Source organism: Accipiter gentilis, chromosome 19 (genome assembly GCF_929443795.1).
Source record: "Accipiter gentilis chromosome 19, bAccGen1.1, whole genome shotgun sequence".
NCBI lineage: Eukaryota > Metazoa > Chordata > Aves > Accipitriformes > Accipitridae > Astur > Astur gentilis.
The window spans coordinates 4,708,107-4,731,198 of NC_064898.1; the positions used below are offsets into that span (position 1 = coordinate 4,708,107).

Below are 23,092 nucleotides of genomic sequence, written 5' to 3' on the forward strand. Positions count from 1 at the left end.
TGGTTTCTGTTTCCTTACGGAGCTAACGGTGCCCTCTCCTCTTGGCTTCTGCAGGCTTCATCATCTACTTTACCTATGGAATATGGCACAGCGTGGAAGCCACCTACACGGCCTCAGCAGATGCAGAGAGAAACACGGACGCTGGTTCGGACAGCTGTAAATGACAGCATGTTTGGCTTATGGGCAACTGGGGAATGGCTGCAGTGAAGGATGCTTTGCGGTGGGGATCCTGAACCAGGTTACATCTGGTTAATCAGTAATGCAAGAATAAGGAAGGGTAATGCAGGACTCCCCGCCAGCCCTGTTGCTGCAGCTTGCAGTTTGCTTAGTAGCACAGTTAAAAGGGATCACAAGGAAAAAAGCCACACCTCTGGCATACTCCCGGCGACACTGTCAGCTAATCTGGGGCTATGCGCTTCCCTTCCTCCCTCTTCTGGTTTTTGGTTGTTTGGGTTTGTTTTTTTTTTCCAGCGTGTAGAAAGAAAACTGCTTCTGTGTGCCGGTTAACCTTCAATGCTGCTATGAAACCAGGCCTCACAAAGGTCTTTCTTTCAGTAGCTCCGGGAATTACCTCCCCACAGATACTCTACCTGACTATACATGAAGCAGATTTTCCAGTGCTACTGTCAGGCTTAGACCAGATCCATCCTTCACCCGATATGAGTTGTACCCAATGTGTACGCACAAAAAAAAGGCTCTCGCCAAACACTGGCTTTCACCTGGTTAAGAAAGCACCTGCAAGACTTGCATTCTTTAAAGTATCAGGTCTCATAGTTTTTGTTGTATTTAACTTTTTTTTTAACTACGTACTCATGCTTTAAAGCGCACTGCTGCTGTGAAATGTTGGGAGGGTTTGTGGTGGCTGCTTGTTGGGTGAATGGTTATTTGCCAGCGCGCAGGTAAGGCCAGCAGATGTTTCTGCTGCCTGTACACTCAGCAGAGGGTTTGCTAGGTTTAGTCATAAAACTACGTGGTGCAAGTACTTGAATGGCTCAAAAAGAACGGGGGTCTCCAAAGAGCCGTCCTACCTCTTCACCTCTGGCATCACCAGCGGTGCGGCTGCAGTGGTGAGGTGGCTAACAAGTGCTCGTGAGCCCGGCTCTGACAACAAGTGGGGACCTATTTTACGCTCCCCGCATCAGTTTTGTGTGCTGGCCGCGTGGCGTTAGCAAAGGATTTGGCCATGAGACTGGTCTGGCGTCAGCGGGTGGAGCGCGTTTCTGCCCCGGGAAGGGGAAGCACAGGAGGATCCTCAGGGGCTTGAACTTGATCCATGAGCGTACGGTCTGATGTGCTGAGAGGAGCTTTCCCTTTGGGGCTGGAGATCATCTCCAGGCTGTCCTGAAAGGTGAGAAATTGGAGTTGAGACCAGGGTCTGTGTTTGGTTGGCAGTACCTTGGTTTTGCTGTAGGATGCATTATTTTTTTTTTTTTAATTCTAATAGCTTTCCCCAGCCAAATCCACTGCCCTAAAAAAGGCTTGTTAAACCATCATGAAGGTGGGCCATGCCCATGTAGTGCCACTGATTTAAATTCATGCTTGTACTGAAAAACAAATTGTAGAATCACAGAATGGTTTGGGTTGGAAGGGACCTTTGAAGGTCATGTAGTCCAGCCTCCCTGCCACGGGCAGGAATATCTTTCACTAGATCGAGTTGCTCAAAGCCCCCTCCAACCTGACCTCAAACACTTCCAGGGACGGGGCATCCCAAATAGATACTGCAGAAATCCCTTCTCCCAACCTGAGTGGATGCTGTCCTAGGTGTCCTCCACGTGAACACCAGACAATCTTTAATCTGTTTGTCAGCATGGCTCTCGCTGACGAAGGGCGCGGGCTCTTGTCCCCATCGTTCAGATGAAGAACTGAAGAACAGACCCCTGCATGACTTGACCAGGGTCTCACCAGGCATCTGGTGCAGCCGAAAAGGGGAACCAGGTATCTCCTGGATTACACAGCCCGACTGTGGACCATCTCTCACAGGTTTCCAAGAGCGACTTTATAGCCTTTCTGCCCACTGAAAACTTTTGATCTTGGCTTCCTTCTAGTACACTGAGAGGCTTTTCTTGCCAGGGTTGGAATTGGAGGGAGTGAAGGCAATGTGTTCATTGCTTCCCGGGTGCGTTTCAGGGTGCGTTTTGAGTGCAGTGTCCCCCCCACCCCCCCCGAAAATGAAGTCAAGGTCTGCTCCAGTCACTGCATCTTGACCTTCTGCCAAGCCTTTGCACCTCGTGTATATAGAAAGTCTTGCTCAAGTGGGGAGAGAAGAATATAGAAATTAAAAGCCACTAGGTTGAGGTCCATTTTGTTTAAACACAGGTTGGTACTCTCCACAGCCTTCCAAAAAGCACTGAAGATGTGGTGGGAGGGGATGTAGGGATGTTTTTCCCTACCTTGGGTACCAGATTCTGAGCAATTAAGACATTCAGCAATGACTGTTTGGGGGTGAATTCTGACTGGAAGTGTGTTTCCAAAGAAATTTATTTAAAAATATGCAGATTTCTTGCTGTATGTAATTTTTTTTTATAAATGTTAACTTATTTTTGTTGTCTACTTAGGGATCTGTTCTGGTATTTATATTCCATAACTTTGTTTCAGCTTTTGTGGCATATAATAGCAGCGCATAGAAGAAGGGAAAGTCCTGATGGGGTCATTTTTCTCTGAGAAGGTTAATAGGAAAACCTTCCTGTGTCACCACATTTGGTATTTAAATGTGCCATTACCTGTACCAGTCCCAGAGCCACCCGCTGCAGATTTGCTGCTGGAGGTGAAGATCCTTAGCCCCATCTCCCACTCCTCCATCGTGACTTCTTCATCCCATCCGTTCCCTGCAGAACCGGCGGGTGCTGCCGTCGCTCTTGCTCGTTGTCGCTCCTCACCGTGAAACGAGGCGGTGGAGGGAGCCTGCAGCCCTGCGCAGTGTCAGGGAAGCGTACGTGTCTCCTGGGCTCTCCGTCTACCTGCTTCCCCCGTGTCCAGCTGGACCTGGGGAACCTCCTGCCTTCCCCTTTGCGTGACTTGACGTGGGGAGTGGACTGGGGAGGGGGTGATGAGTTTGACACAGCTGCGTGCTCCTGCCCCATCCCCTCCTGGCCGCGTCCACCCCTTGCTTTTATGTTTTGTAAGCTGAAAGGCAAATTTAACTGCCTCTTTCTAGGACAATGTCAAGGACATTGCTGAATGGGTGGGGTTTTATTATTTTTTTTTTTTTTTACCGTCTCCTCTGCCTCCCTGCTGATGTCTGCATGTAACATATATCAAGCCAGATATCTTTGAAGACATGCGACTGCTGCTATAACCTTGCTGTTGTGGACGATATGCTTTCATTCATTTGATATTTTCTTTGTAAATACTTCAGGCATTATTTTATTACGAGACTGTTTTGTACAGATGCAGAGCATTTTGCTGTATGAAGAGGTGGGAATGGCAAAGCGATGCCTTTGCTTAGCACGAGAATAGATCCTTTTCTGCCAAAGCCGAGAGGAGTAGTAAAAATGGCCTGCCTGGTGTTTCGGGCCAGGCTCTGGCCCAAAGGACTGACCTTGTTTCAGCGTATTTGGTTGCTCCCGGTCTGCTCGCTTGAGAGGAGCCCTCCGAGGAAGCTGTTGGAAGGGTCCTGCCAACTGCTGGTGGGCGGTAGGCGGAGGTGGGCAGCGCCTTGCAGTTATATAGCAAATACGGACACGTAGCCAGCCAGCCTTTCTCAATGGAAAATTGCTGTCAAAACAGCTTCCCCGCACACATACCAAAAATGAATTGTTTTGTGCAAAAATGACTAGATTTTGCTTATTTGCTTACAATTCTTTGATCACTGAAAATCATTACCGGCTGGGTTTCGGCTTCATTTCGCCGTTTCCCCGTCCCTCAGGGTGGAGTTTGCCACCGGTTCGGGCAGCGAGCGCCTGTGCTGCAGGCAAAGCACTGCTGGTTCGGAGCCGATCGGACCCGTTTGTGCTTGGTCGCAGCAGGGGAAAGGGGGCTGCAGGGGACCACGCTGGTGAAAACACTGTTGGTGCTGATGCCACGCGTTGCTGTTTATTGCCGGGGTTTTGGAAGGGTAAAGTTTGAGGTGGCAGTGCGTGCCCTGGATACTCTTACCCTTTGTCCATCCCGGATGAAAACAAATTCCTATTCATAGTGTACAGAGCGTGCCTGTCACTGCCTGCTGCCTCCATTCCTGCTAAGTCAGAGATCAGAAAGCAATATGATAGGATGTTATATTTGTAAAATCTGCTCCTTTAGTGATCGCATTTCATATACTAATGAATTCCAGTGGGATTTCCTAAATTCCGCCCCCAGAAAGCCACATACAAGTGAGCATTGCTGTCATCTGCCCAAATGAATGAAGGGTGAGACGCAGGACTGGCAGGCCGGAGGGGCTTGCTTTCAAGGGGAGGAGGAGGAGGAGTGGTGCTGCTTTTCATGCAGCTGGCTTCCCTGCTGTCCCTCCCCTACACACGTCTCGACACCCTCCCCTTTCGAAGGAAGCCTCTTCCCTCTGGCAGAAAAAGCATCTCTATTTCTAAACCCTCGGATAACCTCGGGACATCCTCTGGGCCCGACTTATATGGGCAGGTTCCGTTTCTTCCTTCCCGTTACCAAAAAAATTGCACTTGTTCAAGGCTAAATCGATATGTACACAGTGAACCAACACTCGCTGCCAGGCACGCCGGCATCCCACAGGTGAGCTGAAGGCAAAGCTGCCTCGCCGGTCGCTCTGCCTGCTGCCGCTCGCCTCGTGGTTTATCATTCATTTCCCGCTCCAGCAGCAATGCCTGCCCCATAAACCCCCCCGGGCTGCCTTACGCTCTGCGATAACAGTGGGGTCCCGTGGGGTGTCTGACACCCAGCTGGAAACCAGACGATCCAGGAACGTCTCTGCTAGCAAGAGCCAGACCTCGATTTTTCTCAGGGTATTTGCTCCTGGCTCACGCTCCGAGACGAGAGGTTTGTCTGAGACCCAGCAGCCAGAGGCACCTCTGCCTCCCCACGCGGGGCGGTGGTTTCGGCGGAGCGACTCGTGTTTTCAGGATAACGGTGGGAAGCAAAGCGTTCCCTTGCAGCACGTTGTGCCTTCCAGCTGCGCTGGGTGCAAGGAGCAGGAGGAGCCGCTGGCAGCCCGGAGGCGGTGTGCTAGCAAACCTAGCGTGAGGTTGGGTCATGTCAGTAAAGGGATTTTTACTGACCGAAGCCATGGAAGAGTCTGTATATTTTTATTTTTTAATTATTAAGCAAAATGTAAATACCTTTCTGTTGTCTGTTTGATGGTCTATTTTCCTAATGATTTCTCAGAATTTCTTACGGGCATGATAAATAGTTTTAATGCTTGTTCTGCAAACAAATCTATTTTTTATCTTTTTTATCTTTGTTTTGGTCTTTGTTTTGGTTTGATTTTTTGGGTTGTTTTTTTTTTTTACTGTGTTCATGTAGCGATTAAAGCCTTAAGTTTTAAAATGTGAACCTTACCCTCAGAGCACAGCGCGGGTGTGCAGCTACTTTTTATCCTTGCGACACTGTAAATACTTCTCCCCTGAATGATGCTTTTGGAATTTGGAAATTCACTTGTAATTATGTGGTACAGCATTAAAACATATTTCTCGATATCCAGATAAATTATGCCTATTGTTTGTCCTCATTTGCAAGCCTGCCTCTGTTTTCCAGCTTGTTCCAGTGTCTGCTGGCTGTCCCAGTCTCTGCAGGAGAGCACTTGCTCCGGGAGCTGCTCTCGTTAATTCTGCCCCGTCTTTTGGGTTTGCTGAGACCGGTGGGACAATTCGTAATTTGGGAAATTTACTGCAGGCTGGGGTCTGTGCTCAGTGCTGAGCAGCTTATTGCTGCTGATATTGAGGTGAGTCTCTCCCTGTATTGTAGAACCAGTTCAGGTATTAGGTGGGACTTCACAAACCTGCAAAGTTACCCTAAAATTTACCCAGGTGGCATAAACTTTGCTGGCATTGCAAAATTTTGTTGTCTCGGGAAATGAGGACTGTGTAATGAATGAGGAGTTCTACTGGGGAGGTTTTCCAGGTTGGGGTCTGCGGGACAACCCTGAAACCGCCAGGCAGGAGTCTTGTCTGCGCTGCCACAACCCGCATTTGCATCCTCCTCCTGTGTCCTGTGATAAATGAGGCCGTGGCCCCGCAAACGCCGCTCTCCTCCTCTCAGTCCTGGGCCTTCCCACGGCTTCGGCTGTGCTAAGTGAGCCAGGGACCCGGTGAAAAATCTTGCAGAAGATGTTATCAGGCACAATTCCCGAGGTGGCATGTGCCCTGGTCCCTTTTTAATCGTTGGCAAAGCCCGAGGAACTCTGTGCTCTCAGCGGGAGGGCAGGGCAAGGGGACAGGGTGTTGGAACGGGGCGGACCTGGCGCGTTAGAGAGCGCGTGTTTGCTGCTGTGCCTGAACCACCGGCAGAAACGTTCCTCCTAGCGCGTGCTGAAGCACGACACCGTAATGGAAACATTGCAGACCACGATCCCTGGTCTCCTGGGAGCCCCAGCCTTACAGGAAAATGAATCCATGGGATTTTTGATGCAATTTATAGCATGTGAACCATAGTCGGGTAACCCAACCAACCAGCCCTGCTGCCAGGAGGCTAAACGGCTGGCGAGCTTCAGTCTTTACCGTAATGGGGTAACCCTTTAATGGGGTTTTGCTTTGTTTTCCATTTATTCCAGTTTCCGTGTGCACAGACATACAGAAAACACTGCAGGACACACTGGTTCGTATGCACCGACCCATATGTGCGCTGGCGCATATATTTATTATCAGGAATATATTACACTTATCTGTACATCATAACTGAAATAATACAAACTCTTCCTGTAATCATTAGCCACATAGTAAACGGGACCACAGAACTGCTGCGTGGGAAACTGTACAGAGGCTCCTCAGCGTGTCCATGGGACACAACCACCATCAGTGCAGAGACGTAAAATACCTGATTTTTGCACTTGATAGTTTTTCCTTTCCTCCCGCCCTCCCCGCCTGCCACCACCATAAGTCTTTGCCACTGTCCATCTGCCGAGTTAACCCCTCTGTGCCAGCAGCCACAGGAGGTGCCATCCCAACGGGGCCAAACGGCACTTTCTGGCAGAAAAACGGAGTTTTCCTCCAGCTCTCCCAGCTCTCTGTGCCCTCCTGCTCTCCTGCCATCCCACTCGCTCCCAGTGCCAGTCTCTGGAGCCCCTTCAGAGCAGCTGTAGGCTGGTTTTATTGGCGCTGCAGCCTTCTGGGTTGATTAAAGATTAACCAAATCAAACTGCTGCTTCTTTGGAGACACAGGGGCAATAAAAACCCTTTTCTGCTTAGCGCTGGCTGCCAAAGGCCACCCTACCCTGCCGAATGGGAAAGCCTCCACGGGCACCATGGCTTTCGGGAAGTCTCCAACCCCCGAAAGCATAAGCTTCCCCTTGTTTGCCTTTGAGCAGGGACGGCCAAGGAGCAAGGATTAGGGACGTGGCCCCACACCGCCGGGGATGCCAGGCTCGCCTCGCGTGGTCGCAGCTCCCTGGCCATGCACACGGGGGTCTTCATCCCGTGGGAACAACTGCCCCACTGAGGGGCTGCTCCCTTCCTCCCGGGGCCGGAGTGAGCTGGGATTTTGTTTCACACCTCCTCCGGCATGCAGAGGCAAGGAGGGACAGGACGGAGGAAGAGCAGGAAGAAGGAATAACTTTTTTTGGGGAAAAAGTCCATGTTTCTGGGCTTGCACCAGAAGGAACCACCCTTCACAGCCCCACAGGGATGGGTTGCTGGGTCCTTTCTGGTCAGGCAAAACTTCCTGCAGCTTTACTAGCGATCGGGCAGGCCCCAGGGGCCATGCCAAGGAAGAATCCAGTGAGAGGGCAGGATTGGGAGGCAAAAATTAGATGGGAAAGGGATTGGCAATGATACCAAATGATGGTGGAGCTGGGATCGGTCCCAGTTTTCCCACCATAAAAGCCCCACTCCCAATTCACTGCTGGAAGCATCTCTTGCATATGCATTTAAACCAACAATGTGATAAGGAAAGCACCAGAAATAGAGGGAAAGAACGAATAAATTATAAAAGGACGGGCTCAGCCAGACCATCCCGAGCCAATAATATGCTCTAGTGGGTTTAGCATGGTGTCGTTGCAAGAGGCAACGGTTTTAAACTAAAAGAGAGTAGGGTTACATTGGACATGAGGAAGGAATTCTTTACAATGAGGGTGGTGAGGCACCGGAACACGTTGCCCAGGGAGGCTGTGGATGCCCCATCCCTGGAAATGTTCAAGGCCAGGCTGGATGGGGCTTGGAGCAACCTGGTCTAGTGGAAGGTGTCCCTGTGCGTTACAGGGGTGTTGGAACTAGATGATCTTTAAGATCGCTTCTAATCCAATTCATCCGATGATCTCATGGTATCAGAATTGTATTCGTGGGATGAAACATGACAATGCAGTAGGTATTGCAGGTATCTGTGCATTCAGCAAGTATGAAAGTGATTAAAATTGTACTTGGCGAGAAGGGGCTTTGTGTGCATGTGTGTGCTAGGTATCTATCTTACTTTCAGGTTGTACTTGCTGGACACACTAAAATCTAGTAATGCATTTCAACAGTAGTAGTTGGTGTGCCATGATCTATTCTAACAAGATGCTCAATTTACTCAGTATCACAGTATCATGCAAAAGCTGCTACAAAAATAAATTTCTCTAAAACGGAGAAAAAAAAAAAAAATCACCTTGTTTTTTTCAAAAGCTGTGGAGCAGGCCACAGGTGCTTTGACGGTGATTGAAGCTGTATCTAAGCTGCAGTCTGTGAATCCTGAGTACTTCCCAGGAAAGCTGGAGCACAGCTCAGATCCGAGCAGTACGGCAGGGCTGTGCAATCCCACCTCCACTCACCCGGGTAGGAAAGCTGCTCCCGCACCCCAGGGGTTTGCTGCACCCACCGTCTCCCGCTTACTTTGACCCCCCATGTTCAGAGCAGGAATGCACACAAGCTGGATAGAAAAGCATCCCACAGATCTCTCTTTTTTTTGTTTTTTAATTATGCTCAGAGATTTTTTTTTTTTCTTTTCTTGCTAGCAGTGTCCCACCAGAGCCATTCCTCAGCCTCACCACCCTCTTGGGTGGGGGGGATCACCCCGAGCCTGGGTGAATTTTTTTGCGTCTAGGCAGGGAAGTTAAAGGTAGTTTAGCTGCTCTTTTCCACGAATCTTAAAAGTGCTCCGTAACTTTGGGTAAGCTTTAGCAATGTGAAATAATATATATGTGGAAGGAAAGAAATTCTGACCTCATTTGCGCCCATGTAGTCCTCTGTGCTCTGTTCGGTGTTTCAGGTGGGAGGAGGCTAGAGCCCTAGCACGTGCCTGGTATCTCATCCTAATACTGGAAACGTCTTGGCCAGCAAAGGTCAAGGATGAACAACTTGTTTTCTCCTTCTTGCTTACAGGACTTGAAATAAATCAAAATGGACAGGAACCTACAACCAGAGGTTCTGATCATATCCAAACCAGGACAAGGTAAAACAAGAGAAGACCTAACTAGGATTTAAAGACACTAAAATTGAAACACGTTACCCAGTAACCTCTATCAAATTCGCTAAACCCCTCAGGTTTCTCATCTCTAGCCTATCTCCACTTACACTATCGATGCTAAGAGTTAAAAAGCAGTGAATGGTATGCGTATCTTTTCTGGTGTTCAATGCAAAGGTGATGGTTTCAAAGGCAGTACTGTCTCAGAATTTCAAAGTCGCTGGTGTTCATGTTACATAGAGTACCACTTGGTGGTCATTTGGAAGGCGCTTCTAATTCTGTGTAACTTTCTTCTAGGTTGGGTATAAATATTCCTGGGAGGCTAAACAGAAATGCATTTCGTTTAGATACAAGTCTTAGGCACGAGTTAGAAAACTGCTGACTGTAATGAAAATATATCAGCACTTAGTAGTATCCAATAATATAAAAAAATGCAATTGAGAACATCTTCAACTACATATATATGTGTGTGCGTCTATATATATAGGTATAAAGGTACAATACGTACATGTATATAAACACAGACACATATACAGAAATATTCACAACTTGAACTGTATTTGTAACTAACCTGAAATACTGCAGCAAAAGTTCATTCTGATGAACCATTAATATAGTATTTTCCAACTTTTGGCTCTAACCATAGTTAAAATGTTAACACATCAAACTAAACATTTTGCTATCCTAACTTTCTGCTGTCCTATCTTTTTGCTATGTTTCTGCTACCCTAATCAACGTGTCAGAACCAAGAGCTCCTATATGGGGACTATACGAGTACCCTGCCTAGTGTAAAGCTATGCAGCTACCGAGCATGCTTGCAGCCATGAACCCTGGGTGCCTGCTGATGGTAATACTTCCTTGGATGGCAACATTTAGCAGATTGGAAATGCGTAAAAGGCAGGGGACTGGTGGCACGCAAGTGCCGAATCATCGCCGCAAGGTTCTGACTTTTGCCGGAGAGGAGTTCCCTGACGAGCAGCGATAAAAAGATGTGGACGATGTGGGTGGGAGTTTCACGGGGCTCACAGCATCTCCCTCTTGCAGCTTCCAGAGGAGCTCTTCGTTAGTCCTGCTCAGCTTCTTCTTCTCCTCCACTTCTTTCTCAACATACTCTTGAAGATTGGCGTTCTCCTCTGACAATTGCCTGGAGAGGGAGGCAGGACATAGAGTTGAAAGTAGCAAAAACGCAAGGCTGCGGTGCACTGCAAGAACAGGTTTCTCCACTTACGGACAGAGCGGGTGGAGAAAGTAACTGGAAATTTAGGCTGAGATAAAAGCGCAGGCGCGCGCTCGCCGTCCCCCAGTGCTGGCCGTCCCTGGGAGGTGTGGGTTTGGGAGCAGGGTGGGAGCTGAGGAGAACCCCATCGGTCCCCACGGCGGGCGGCCAGGACCGCAGAGCACACCAGCTCCGTGCCGGTCCCACGCTCACGCCTTGGCATCTGGAGAGGACTTCAGAGCTGGCCCCAGATACTTAGCTTGGGGATGTAGGTAGGCGCCGTGGTTTCAGTCGTCCTTTTCTCATCAATATTTGCTTGTGGCTGAGCCGGTTTTGGCCCCCCTGAGAGCTACCCTGCAATGAAGCTGATTGATAGGGGCGTTCCATCCCCCCCCGTTCAGCGCGTGGAGGAAGCGGCATGGTGTTGTGGCCACTGTTTGCACAACCTGTTCACTGGCACAGCAGTTTCTACCTGGGAATGTGCTCATAAATCTCCATGGAGCCAAAGCCACCCCCAGATAGAGCCCACGGTCAGAGGGCACTGGTGCTCCCTGCATGTGCAACGCCTTGGATGGGACTTCTGTTCCTGCACCAAGAAGACAAGGGACTTCAGAGATCACCCCAACGTGGCCTGCCCCAGCAATGGCACTCCTGCAGATAACCAATAAGCAGCACAAAGTGCAGGTGGGCTCCTTAAATCCTGCTTTCTCCCTGGCTTCAATGCCTGGCTCCAGCCACCTTTGCCCTGTGGCGGTTCACGACCTGGAGGCGCTTGCAGTGCTGTCCCATTTTTTTCCAGAGCAGCACAGGAGCTAGAACAGCCCCCAGAGTGGGATAGTCCTGGGTTTTAGACCTTCTTTTGTCTGACTGAGGACAAAAAAATCCAAAGTCCCAACTCTGTGGAGAGCTGTAACTCTTACCCTTGTTTCTCACCCCTGCCACCAAAGCTGTGCCACGAGTGAGGGAGCATTTGTGGGGCAGCAGAGCAAGAGCAAAGAGGTGAGAGCGAGCAGTTGCATCCCCGATTCTTCCAACCAGCTGCTACTGCATGCAAAGGGAAAGGAGCCTGCGCTCCCCGTTTTAGCTGATGTCCTGAGGCAGAATTCAGCTCACCTTTGAGGCCTTCCCTCTCCTCTGTAAACGGCCATGAAGCTATGGGTCCTTCTCCAGCTCCTTTCTCCTTGGTCCTAATGAACCTTCTATTCCTGACTGCAACACCAGGGAAACTTCACCAGCAAGGACCAGGGAGTTTTTTCCCCCGGAATGCCCTATAGCCTGATGGCTTTTTGGGAGGTGAGGCATGGAAATCTCCTACGGGCACCACAACCTTAGTGAGTCTACTCATCTAACCAGGTGACTGGTTTTAGAAGAAATGGGGCAGTGCAGGCAGACTGCAGGACCTGATCGAGATGTGTTTTGGGCATGTGCTGGCAACACCACCATCCCGGAGGATGCGTGCAGGAACACCCGGCTTCTGCGGCCCCATTACGCTTGGGCAGGAGCCAGGTCCTGATGTGATCAGCCTGGGGCAGCTCTGGGCATGTACCTAACCTGATCTACAGGCAACTTTTAGAATTTTAAAGAAAGAAACAGGGAGGCACCTAACGTCCCCCTAGGTTATTTCCAGGGTTCAGCAGCAGCTGGGTGTGGATTTTGGATGCACACATGAAATTCTGCACAACTCCTTTTCTGGGTAGAGCCTGACGCCCATAGCAGATGTCATGGGCTGCTGGTCCACTCTCTTTGTGGCATCAAAAGTCTCTGAGAGGGTGGGGTTGGCATTTCCAATTTTGGTTAAAAAATATTTTTAAAGAATTTCTGCCTTTTTAGCCTCGGTTCCTACAGAAATGGAGCTCAGGTGATCAAGAATATCTGTCCTTCTCCCACTCCCTGAAAGTTTTGATCCATGAAGCAGTGGCTAGCAGAGTCGAAGGATTAAAAGACACAAGTTGGCAGAAGTTTTCACAAAGCTGCTTGTCTGGTAGAGGAGGAAAATCCTATTCATGGTCCCATTGGGGAACAAGCTGTGGCATGAGCTCACAGTCTAATAAGCATGAAAAAATCCACATGGGAGTTCACCCTGAAGAAATAACTCCATAGGAAACCGCTTGCTACACATGGAATTACTTTTTCTTTTGCAGTGTCTAAGAAGACAGGCCATAAAAGTTACACACAAAGCCCCACTACATCCTTTTCCAGCCTGCATTGGCTGAGAAAAAAAAAAAAAAAAAAGCACATGCCTTCCCTGCCTTTGCGTGGCTTAGTGTGTGACTGGCTGGTAAAGCTCATCCGGGTCCTGGGAATGGGCTAGTCACACCAGCACAGACCTGAGAGCACGGTGAAGGGCTCAGCTCCCTCCTCTGCTAAAGGTACCACTCGGACAGGAGACCAGTGCACATATCGGCCTCCTTTATATTGGAGGCTTAGTGCTGCTTCCTAGAGGTATGGTAGGATGCACGGTATCGGTGACCTCTGGAGTCACACACAACAGACTTTGTGGCACTAACGCCCACTGCAATTTAGTGGCGGAGGCAGGCTGCAAGTTCTGCGCGTGATCTGCAGGTAAGTAGCGAGGCGTTTGAGCAGAAAAGAGCCTTGCAGCTCAGGACACACCATGCAGCATGTGGACACGTCCTCCAGAGAGACCTGCTTTGGCACCACGATGGAGAAAGGAGCTGCTTCTTGTTGCGCAGCTTATTTTAGCCTCGTGCACGTTGTGCTGGGAATTTACATGGTGTTACCTGATGTGACGTGACTGGGCACAGGCAGAGCCAGCTTCATGCCACCCAGGTTCAGAGGCAGCTCGCACAGCCAGCCGTACCGGCACGTTTCAGCAATGCCTCTGCCTTCAGCTCGAGATGGACAGATGCAGCATCGCTGCTTATAAAAGATACAGCTGCCCCTTCAGCCCCTCTTCATTGTTCCGGCAGAAGAAGGAAGAGAGGCAATGTAAAAGCAAATGCGTTCTATGTAAGTTTGTACCTGAGATGATACATGTTCCAATTTTAGACCTAACCCACCTAGTGAAACCTTTATCCCCAGCACTGCAGGCTTAGGATCAGATGCATATCTCTGCCAGCCTCCTGACAATTCAAGCAGCTGTAACAAATCACAGCCATAAAACCACAGAGGTCTGCAGGGGCACACTGACATGATAGGGATGCAGGGGAAGGTGCTCGAGTTGTGCCCTCGACTCACATTAAATCCTCCCCCCAAAGGCCCAGAGGTCAGTAGGTGCCTGGGCTATGCCAAGAGACACCCTCCTGGGCATCTTCATCTCTAGGGTGCTGGAAACTACCGTTCCTCAAACATCCCTGGTCCAAAGGACAAAAAAAATGCTAGTTGATTTGGAGGGAGGATCCAAGATGTTGGGAAATCAGACGATTTATTCAAGTGCTTGGGGAAGTCCGAGCAGAGGCTCTGTGGAGCTCCTTGTCCAAAGCTGGTGCATGATCTACCTGCAAGGTTCTTCTTTCCTTTGCACCTGCCCTTGGCTATGATTGGAAATAAGTCCGTGGTGCACCCTTCAGCACCCCTGATGCCTCTGGGTCTCTCCTGCTGGCCGTGCTGCAAAGGCTGGCTTTGCTCTGGCTCCCATCCCTCCTGCTCCCCTCCCTCCTCTCGCTGCTGCTGAGCTGCCACAGCCGTGCGGGCACGCAAACTGCAAATCGGCAGAAATAGCTCTAATCCACTCTGTTCGCCAGCGAGGACGGCTCCCTGAGCTCGTTCACGCTGCACTTCCCAGGCAGTGCCAGTACAACAGAAATGAGCAGTCAGGGTGGCTACTGCTGCCAGGAAAATGCATGTTTTAGTAACTCTGACTTTAAAGCCCTGCCTGACACTGTCCCTATAGCTGTCCCCGAACTGCTACTGTTGAAAATGACTGTCCTCTAAGTTGACTTTCCAGGCCAACCTCAAATTCAGCATTTCTCCCAAAAGATGTTCTTTGAAACCAGTACCTACGTAGTTAGGAGCCAGAAGCGAAGCGCTGCAGCCAGACGCTGGCAGGGAGTGGAAGGTGCTATTTGCCCAGCCGGAGACAAGCAGCTGCAATGCAGAGACGCCGAGCACTCACCCAGGCGCCCTGGCTGCTGTCGCGGGCGCGGAGAGAGACTGCCACATCCAGACCACAATTCATCCAGCCCAGAAGCAGGTGTCTCAAACCGGTCTGGTGAACCAGACCTTAAAAATTCCTGGTTTTCCTCCCCAAGCACAGAAAGGCTGTAGACATCCACCTCAGACAGTGACATGTATGTTACAGGTATTTACAATCAGGTGAGAGGAAACATAATCCTCAGCCCAATCTGAATGTTAGGGCAAGCGATGGTGCCTTTTAAAAATATCTACATGCAGGAGACAATTTTTAAAGGCTGAATCATTAATAAAGGAGACACAAGAAAGACAAAAACTAAAATCGGAGATGAGATGCTGAAGCTTTAAAAAGTCAGCTGAAAATTAAATTGCACTTTGGGGGAATGGCATAATTTCTGGCAACAATGATGGCTAGGCAGCTGGTGTGTTGGGACAAGTCCTCCCCTTCGCTATTTCTATACCACCTAACACAAGGAGCCTTGTCACTCTTGTCAAGTTGTGACAAGGGTGCAGACAGTGCAGATGAAAAAGGCCCACCAAAGGATAACCCTGCCTGGGTGACAGTGGCATCGTTAGGATGTCTCTCCTGAAATTGCCTCGTTTCCCATCCTCATTACCCACTGACTAATGGGTCTCAGGGCACTGACGCTGAGATCAGAAGCCACTGGCAACTTTGCTCTCAGCAGCATGTGAAAATCATGGAAATATACAGACAGATACGTGGCCTTCCTTATGTTAAAGTAAGCAAACCCTGATATAAAAAGGATTTTTTAATAAAACAAGCATATCAGGACACCAATACAATTTCAGGAGGAAATAAGTTTTTCCTCTTCTGAAATAAATGTCAGCCTTGGGCAGTTCAGATCTGCAGTCTCCTTTCAAGCTCAGACAGATTGCAAATATCAGCACAAACCTTGTTATGACAGTATTTTGCTCAATCCTGGCTCTGAGTTCTTCATTCTGCTGTTGCAGCATGGTGATTTTTTCTTCCAGTTTTAAATTTTTTTCAGCCTGCAATGAAAGGTTTGTTAAGTCTGAAGAAAGCCCAACACCTGATCCAAAAGAATTTGTTCTTTATCTTTATTCAAGCCCTAGAGCAACCTCTAAAATGTGAGGATAGATGGAGGTGGTCATCCTGACTGCAGCTGAAATTTAGAGGTCTGACTCAACACCACCTCATACTGGTGAAGTAAGTGGGGTCATCAGCAGAGCACTGAGTGGGGACAGAGCTGAACTAGCCCTTACTTCTAACTGAGGAGGAGGAGGGTCTTAGGCTTGTCCAGCGCAAATAAAACATCTTCCTCGGTGGTGCCCCCACAACTTTCATCCCTTGGGAGCCAGCGTTACCAGCCGTTGTTCTTGGACGGGGAGCCGGTGGCACTTGGGGACCGTGGGGATGCCCAGCATGGAAAGGGCACTGTGGTGTGAGTGGTCAGTCTAGTGACGAAGGAGGAGTACAAGGTGGTATGACACGCATCATCCAGCCTAACTAACCTCATCGGCCCTGAATTTCTGGCCTCCAACCTCTAGGATTACAATACCCTGGTTATGGGGAGGAAGGAGTTACCCACCAGCGCAGATGATGCGAAGCAGCAGCCGTCGACTGCTGTGCATTCACACGAGGTGGGCTGCCCTTCGGAGACACTTCTTTCCACTGCTGACAGTGTCGGCTTAAATGACAGCCTTGAACTAGACATTTATCTTTAAGCTACAATTAAGTGAAATTAATCCTATCCCAAGCATAGGTAGCTTTTACTAAGGACAGTTCAAGGACAGAGCTTGAGGATGTCAATAGCAGTGTATTAAAACACGAATAAGATGTTTATAGGCATGTACCACAGCCTGAGATGCCCTGTTTTTCCCAAGTTTTGAATCTGATGACATACTTCATCACTTTAGTTCTTAGTTTACCAGCAGTTTGAATTTTGCTGAATTCAACAATTTTGGAAGAAAACAAGATATCACAGGGTAACCTTATCTCTGTGTGAGCTCGGTTATTGAATTTCCCAACCTTTTATAAAGCACCGAAATATTGTGCACTGGAGTTAGCAATAACTCACACTTATTGGCAAAGGCATCAGTTTTATACCATGGTTTCCAGTCTATGCAGGTAACTGTAAGGATATTCCTGATTCTCAGATATTATGGCCTAGCCCAATATATTCTGTTAGAGCAGAATAAGGATTCTGTCCCCGTTTTGAAATGCTTTGAGAGAGGAATAATCATCACAGGCACCCTCTCTGCTTCCTCAAAAGTTTGAGTAAGTAGTAGCTATGTCAGCATGGGAGAAGACCTGTGCATCTCCTTCCCTCTCCACTGCAACCCTCACCCTACACCACTCCTCTCCTGGCACCTTCATTTCCAGCCTCCCTTTCAGCAGACAAGGAGCCAAGCCTGGCCCTGTTTTTGACATGCCCTCCTGCTCCCTTATGAGACACCCCATCTTTCAGAGCATTTGGAGGTGCCCTGTAGATGTTCTGGCAATTATAAAAGTAGATCTTTAAACAGAAAGCAGTTGTGCCTTTGGACCACAGTAGACTCGGTGTTTTACTGTAATAAGGGGCAGGAGCTTGTATGTGGTTAATTAGCAAAAGCAGCTAAATGACCAGGAACTATGTAGGCTGTTGTTGGGGATTCTTTTTTTCAGTATAACACTACAGTGCATGTTTTCAGATGCTAGCTTAGCTCCAGGAGCAGTGTGTTGGAAAGAGCACAGTTAACAAGTCTCAGTTGTAAAGAGGCACTTTTCTCTACATCGACTTACTCAAGCATCTGTTCAGCAAAATAATCATCAGAGTTCTCAAATTTCCCCGTAAATGGAAACAAATCTTGCTGAATGCTGTGCTGAACCAGCTGTCCCAGCTCCCCAGCTGAGGTAGTGCCTCATCCTGTCAACACACTATATGTTTACTGTCACTGTAGGTTATGCCTTATAAAATGAATCCCCTTTCCAACAAAAAATGTAATTGATGGTGAACTGGGGAGTTCTTTGTTAGGGACCCCCACAAGCAAAGGATGAGAAAACAGCATAGGCTGCAGAAAAGTATTACGTTAGCATTGGAGAAATCTTTCCTAGCACAAGCCTTGCTAGGGACTGCTTGCTGAATATTGCTAATTCATACTCGCAGCTGGGAGCTCCCTGCATGAGCAGCAGCAAGACACACATGGCTCAATCTTCCTCCACTTGCCCTCTCCAGCCCTAAATGGTTACCTGACTCCTGTGGGGCCATCTGGTGCAAGCTGGTGCATGAAATTAAGCCCTGGACTACCACAAAGTTCCCTTTCGTCTGTTCTTCCTACACCACTCGCCTCGCTGTCTAACGTAACAGGCTGAGCAGGTATTGCATGAAAAAGCAATACAGATGAACGGATGTGTGGCAGAAATCAAGGGTATCGTGGGTGGGTGAAGGCATGGGAAAAGATCCCAATTTCTGAGTGAAAACCTGAGACATGGTATACTAGAAGCAGCTACGTAGGCTGACAGTGCAACAACACAGTATATAGCCATTTATGAATCTCTTTGTGTCTCGCCCCAACTTCATGTGTTTTCTCACCCCTTTTAAGTTCATCTGCTGTAACACAACTTTTACTTTATATTACCTCTGTGGTGTCTCCTCTGGAAGAAAAATGACAACTCACCTGTTTTTCTAGCTTCATGATCATCTTCTCCTGTTCGTGAATCTGATGGTTCTTCATTTCCAGAACATGTTTTAAGCTCTTCAGATCTTTTTCTAAGTGCAGATATGGAGCTCGTTCAATCTACAAAATACAGCAGTGATATGGGTATCTGTCAGCCTTCAATGCATCTTCAGCCCTAAGATAAAGGTTCCTCAATGTACCCAGTGGTTCAAGAGTCTCAGTGATATTGAAAACCACCTGGACCTGGGCCTCCGTAGATCATATGGACCCTGATATTCTCTCCTAGACCATTTTTTTGGCTGGATAGCCAACGGTACCTTTCTTTTGACCAGCCTCATGGCTAGAAGGATAGGATGCCAGGTTGTTCAGCAACCTCATTCGTACTCATAGCTTGGGAACTGCATGAGATGTTTTATGCTTGTGCAGGGATTTTGGCTTGGGAAAAGTACAAACATGGAACTGAGGAACTGAGGACAAGGGGGCTGGAGGTGAAAACTACGGTGTTCTGCCTTGCCTGCACCACTGCCTCACAGTGCCTGTTAGCAAAGATCAGATCTGGTGGGGAAAGTTCCTCTTCTGCTTGAGAACTCCAGATGTAGGGGATACTAGGGTTCAACTCATGGGCAAAAGCTGTGCTGTGAATTATACTGATATACTGTTGCTGACTTAAGCTGTTCTGGATTTTTCCCAGTGTAACTCACTCCAGTGAACTGTCTGGTGGTACTTGGCATTAACATCACTGTGACACAGCAGAATTTGTCCTTTCATGTAAATTAAATACTGCGGTAGAGGTGGAAAGGAACTGATACTACCTGTTTCCCATGGCCAGGTCTATTTCAGACATTTGCACTCCTTTCCTAAAGAGTTCTCTCACCTAAAAACTCACTGAGCCCCTTGCTCACTCCACTATTTTCATTCTGTCCCCTCTGTAACATTGACACAGCTGCCCATGCGACTGTGCTGTGAACACACTGAAACACCCCAAGTTAAAAGAAAACTCTTTTTGGACAGTCCTGTCAGGGTTATTTCATTTCAGATAAACAACTGCAGTGTGTGTTTACTTACACACTGTAAATAAACAGCATGGCCCCAATAGACAACAGTTGAACGAATACTTCATCTGACAGGGCTGTCCCCTGCAAGTCCAGAAAAAAATGCGGAAATACAAAGGATATCAAAGAAGTTGCTTCAGAAGGCACAAAAAAACCCCTAAATGTGAAAAGACAAAAAATAAAGAGAAAGGGGAAGAAGGGAAAGAAGAATAGACAGCAGTAAGGACATACTAGATGGATCTAATGAAATGATTTGGAAACAGAGGTACAAATAAATGCTGGGTGAAAGAATAAAGAAAAAGAAGTAAAATCAGAAAGTGATGGATGTAGGCTAAGATTTCTGACTCCCCATCAGAGCTCAAGATTTGGGGTCTCGGTTGGGACCTGCCCCCCTGTCCCTGGGTTAAGGATCCCATTGCTATCCACTGAATCGCAAGATGTGAGTCACACTTAGAAGCACGTAGCTTGATGACCGTACAGTTACAGTTGCCATCTACCTTCAGTTGTTCCTCGGTGTTTTTCTTCAGAGCCTCTTCAAATCGGTCTGCTTTGGCCTTAAGAGATTGGTTCTGGAAGGTGAGGGTGTCTATCTGGTCCTGGAGGGGAGACACACCAACGAACACACCAACTTTTTATCACCCCTCTTACATTCTGCACTGTAAAAGAATGCGGGGAGCTGAACAAGGCTTAGAACCTCTGCAAGGTATATTTTTTACGTAAGGCCACATGACCATCCAGTGAAGTTTTTGATAACCCAGTGCCTCAGGGAATCCTGAAATCCCTGCAGGCTGACACTAGTTCATGAAATGTCTTTGATGCTCAATCACCCCATCGCCTTGGGCTGGATGAGAACGAGCATGTCCTTCCTTAAGAGAGCTGGCATTTACATCATGGGCATGAAAGAGATCATTTGTGCGGTCCCTAGAGTCTGAATGAGGTAGTAGATACCCCATCCCTGCTTCCTTCACTTTTCTAGGCTTCTAACATGGTGTGACAATGAGTTAGTGGTGTGGACTTTTTAAATGATGGTCAGTTCATCTCAGAGCTATACAGAGGAACAACATATTATTTTAAGCAATCATATTTCTGTTACAGTGAGAGGCATTCTTGTTACCTCTCTAAAACATCTGTAAAAGCCACAGTTACTGTGAAACTGGTCTTCTTATCTTTCATTTATGTAATTTCTTGGCTGTAACACTACATCAGTGCTTATTGCAAAACTGCCGACATGCCTCGAACTGTCACAGCCGCACGAGGAAGGCTGTGACAGTTGCTGCGTGCAACAGTATGTGTTAGGGGTTTTAAAAACTGAAAGTCATCTCTGCCTATGAATCAAACAAAGCTTGCACTATTTGCTGTGGCATCTTTACTTGTTCACACAAGATCTCTGAACTTAGCATGAATCACAGGGGCACGCTTCTGCCCTCCGCTCCTTGGGATTTCTTCATCTAGAGAGTGAGAACAGCATGGAATTATAAGAAGGACTGAAAAAGCCATGACGATCTTGAGCTTGGTGTTAAATAGTGGGATCTGGCAGATGTGATGTGCGTTGCCCTCCGGTGGGAATGGAGATATGTCTACACCATGGGACTGGCTCCCCAAAATTAAGGCAGAGGGGAAGCATTTAAAAGCACAAGCACAGGGCCAGGCAGGGAGAGGTCAGGGTTTCTGAGCCCTGGGGGTACCTGCCGGGGAGTACTGTGTAGACAAGGTGATGCTCACAGCCACCGCAGGTGCCAGAACCCTCCCCACCGTGCAGGGAAGAGCTCCAGTTTGCTCCTTGTGCTGGACCAGCAGCCAGCAGGGTCAGAAAGACATTTCTTTGCTTTATCCAGCTGCCTCTTCCTCCCTTTAGGTTTGCCCTCTCTTTCAGATAGTTTGTATTTTGCTGAACCAGCCAAGGGGGAGGAAAAAAAAATCCCTGAGGGTGCTGGGTCTCAGTTTGGAGAGGCAGAGGACTAGAGGTACTATAGCTGGTAAGAAACAACAGCCTGGTGTGCTGGCAGCTGGCAACGGGGCTGGGGCTGCCCCGTCGGCTGCTCTGCAACATCATTACAGGGGTGGGAAAATAATGAAACTGCTAACCTGGAGTGACAGCCGCAGTTTTTCAAAATTCTCTTCTAATTGTGCCTTTTCCAGTTTGTGAGCAGTAGTCAGTTCTGGGGAAGATACACAGACATGACATTGCTAAGTGGAGTCCAGCAAACCAGGGTCCGAGAGCACAGACATCGTGAGCCAAGCGCAATTCGGGATGCAGTTTTAGGGCATGGCGATTGAGTAGGAAATTAGTAGTAATATGCTTTGTGACCTTAGGTGAACTGTTTTGAGGATCAGGATTTCCTGGTCTTTCACTGGTTGCTGGTACTTCTGTTTCTACGTGACCAGATTCTGATTTTTCAGAACTGCTCAGAATTCCTGGCTCCCGGGGACTCTGATCTGAAAAGGGTCGGTCTGACAATGGGTCATTCACCAGTTCAGAGTGAGTATCCCAAAATCAAAGATTTTAAAATTAGATATATTTAAAAGCTTGGGTTTCAATCTTATTGCAGAGATGGGGAGGGGGAGCAACTCAGATGCAAAAATGCAAATGACAGTGCTTCTCCAGGAGCTGTGGCAGATGACCTGTGAGGTTTATTCCGTTAGTGAGATTGACAGAGCCCGAAGACAAAAAGGTCCTCTATTTATATTACATGATTTAAGGTTTCACTACTAGAACAACTCACCCTGGACTTAATAATAACCAAAAGTTTAATAACCAAAGTAAGTAGAATAAAGTTTAATCTCTAAACCAACGGCATCAAACTGTCAGCCAGTACAAGTATTAGCATCTCCTTTTTAGTATATGAACGCTCTATTTTTTGTGTCTTTACCCCAACCCCATGGGGTTCTGCTCTCTACCCATTGCTCATTAGCCACAATAACAGCAGAAGTAACACTAATGCTCTAGAGCCGCAGCTGCTGCAATGCCTCTTCCATGCACAGGAGGGCATTTCAGACCCACACCAGGAGCAGGGAGCGCCTTTATAAACCACAGCTGAGTTTTATCATCAGAAAATACTAACCAAAATGGACAGATAAGAATATCCTCAAGCAAGGAACAGCTTTGGTTTGTTTTTGTTTTCGAAACTGTATATGTTAATTTAAAAATGGTATGCTAGATACCATCTCTGCCTATGAGGGAGGGGAATAGACTGTTCTCACTCACGTTATGCTCTGGACCGTGTCTCTAATTGAGACAGTGCAGAGCTGAGCAATATGGCTTTGGGGAAAGTTGTGGGAAAACCTGCTACCGCTATTTAAAAATTAGACCCTGATGCTTCTGTTTAAAAAAAAAAAAAAAAAAAAAAAAAAAAGAGGGAGATTGTACAGAAAACTGTTAAATGTCAGCTAAAGCATGTACAAAGACATGTACTTAGGTACTGAACTGGTAGGGAGGAAACAGCTCTGTCTGCAGCACCAAATCCCATGGAAAAACTGTAACACAAAATAAAGATAATGGTGCTGAGGTGCAGATTTGTACCAGCATGTGGCTTTGGCCTGCTCAGCATGGCCAGACTTTTGCCACTGAAAATGATGAGTCTTGTTTTTAGAAGCAGCGTAG

The 23,092-nt window shown here is 47.9% G+C and overlaps 2 protein-coding genes across 10 annotated transcripts in view; one reads left to right on the plus strand and one right to left on the minus strand.

The window, feature by feature from the left end:
- Positions 1 to 9,514, plus strand: part of SLC7A1 (solute carrier family 7 member 1) — a 52,699-nt gene extending 43,185 nt beyond the window's left edge. For 2 of the 4 annotated variants that reach the window (XM_049823291.1, XM_049823290.1), the window contains exons 12-13: positions 55 to 144; positions 9,411 to 9,502. In XM_049823291.1, coding sequence (XP_049679248.1) covers positions 55 to 144; positions 9,411 to 9,484 — 164 coding nt within the window. In that variant the 3' untranslated portion in view covers positions 9,485 to 9,502. Of the gene's footprint in view, positions 1 to 54; positions 468 to 9,410 lie in introns of those variants that run through there. The other 2 variants (XM_049823293.1, XM_049823292.1) reach the window with 2 other exon arrangements.
- An 888-nt stretch (positions 9,515 to 10,402) lies between these two features.
- MTUS2 (microtubule associated scaffold protein 2) overlaps positions 10,403 to 23,092 on the minus strand; it is a 305,198-nt gene continuing 292,508 nt past the window's right edge. For all 6 annotated transcript variants that reach the window (XM_049823283.1, XM_049823284.1, XM_049823285.1 and 3 more), the window contains 5 exons: positions 21,577 to 21,650; positions 19,989 to 20,087; positions 18,440 to 18,559; positions 15,714 to 15,811; positions 10,403 to 10,636 (listed from right to left, as the gene is read on the minus strand). In XM_049823283.1, the coding sequence (XP_049679240.1) occupies positions 10,420 to 10,636; positions 15,714 to 15,811; positions 18,440 to 18,559; positions 19,989 to 20,087; positions 21,577 to 21,650 (608 nt within the window). In that variant the 3' untranslated portion in view covers positions 10,403 to 10,419. The remainder of the gene's footprint in view (positions 10,637 to 15,713; positions 15,812 to 18,439; positions 18,560 to 19,988; positions 20,088 to 21,576; positions 21,651 to 23,092) is intronic.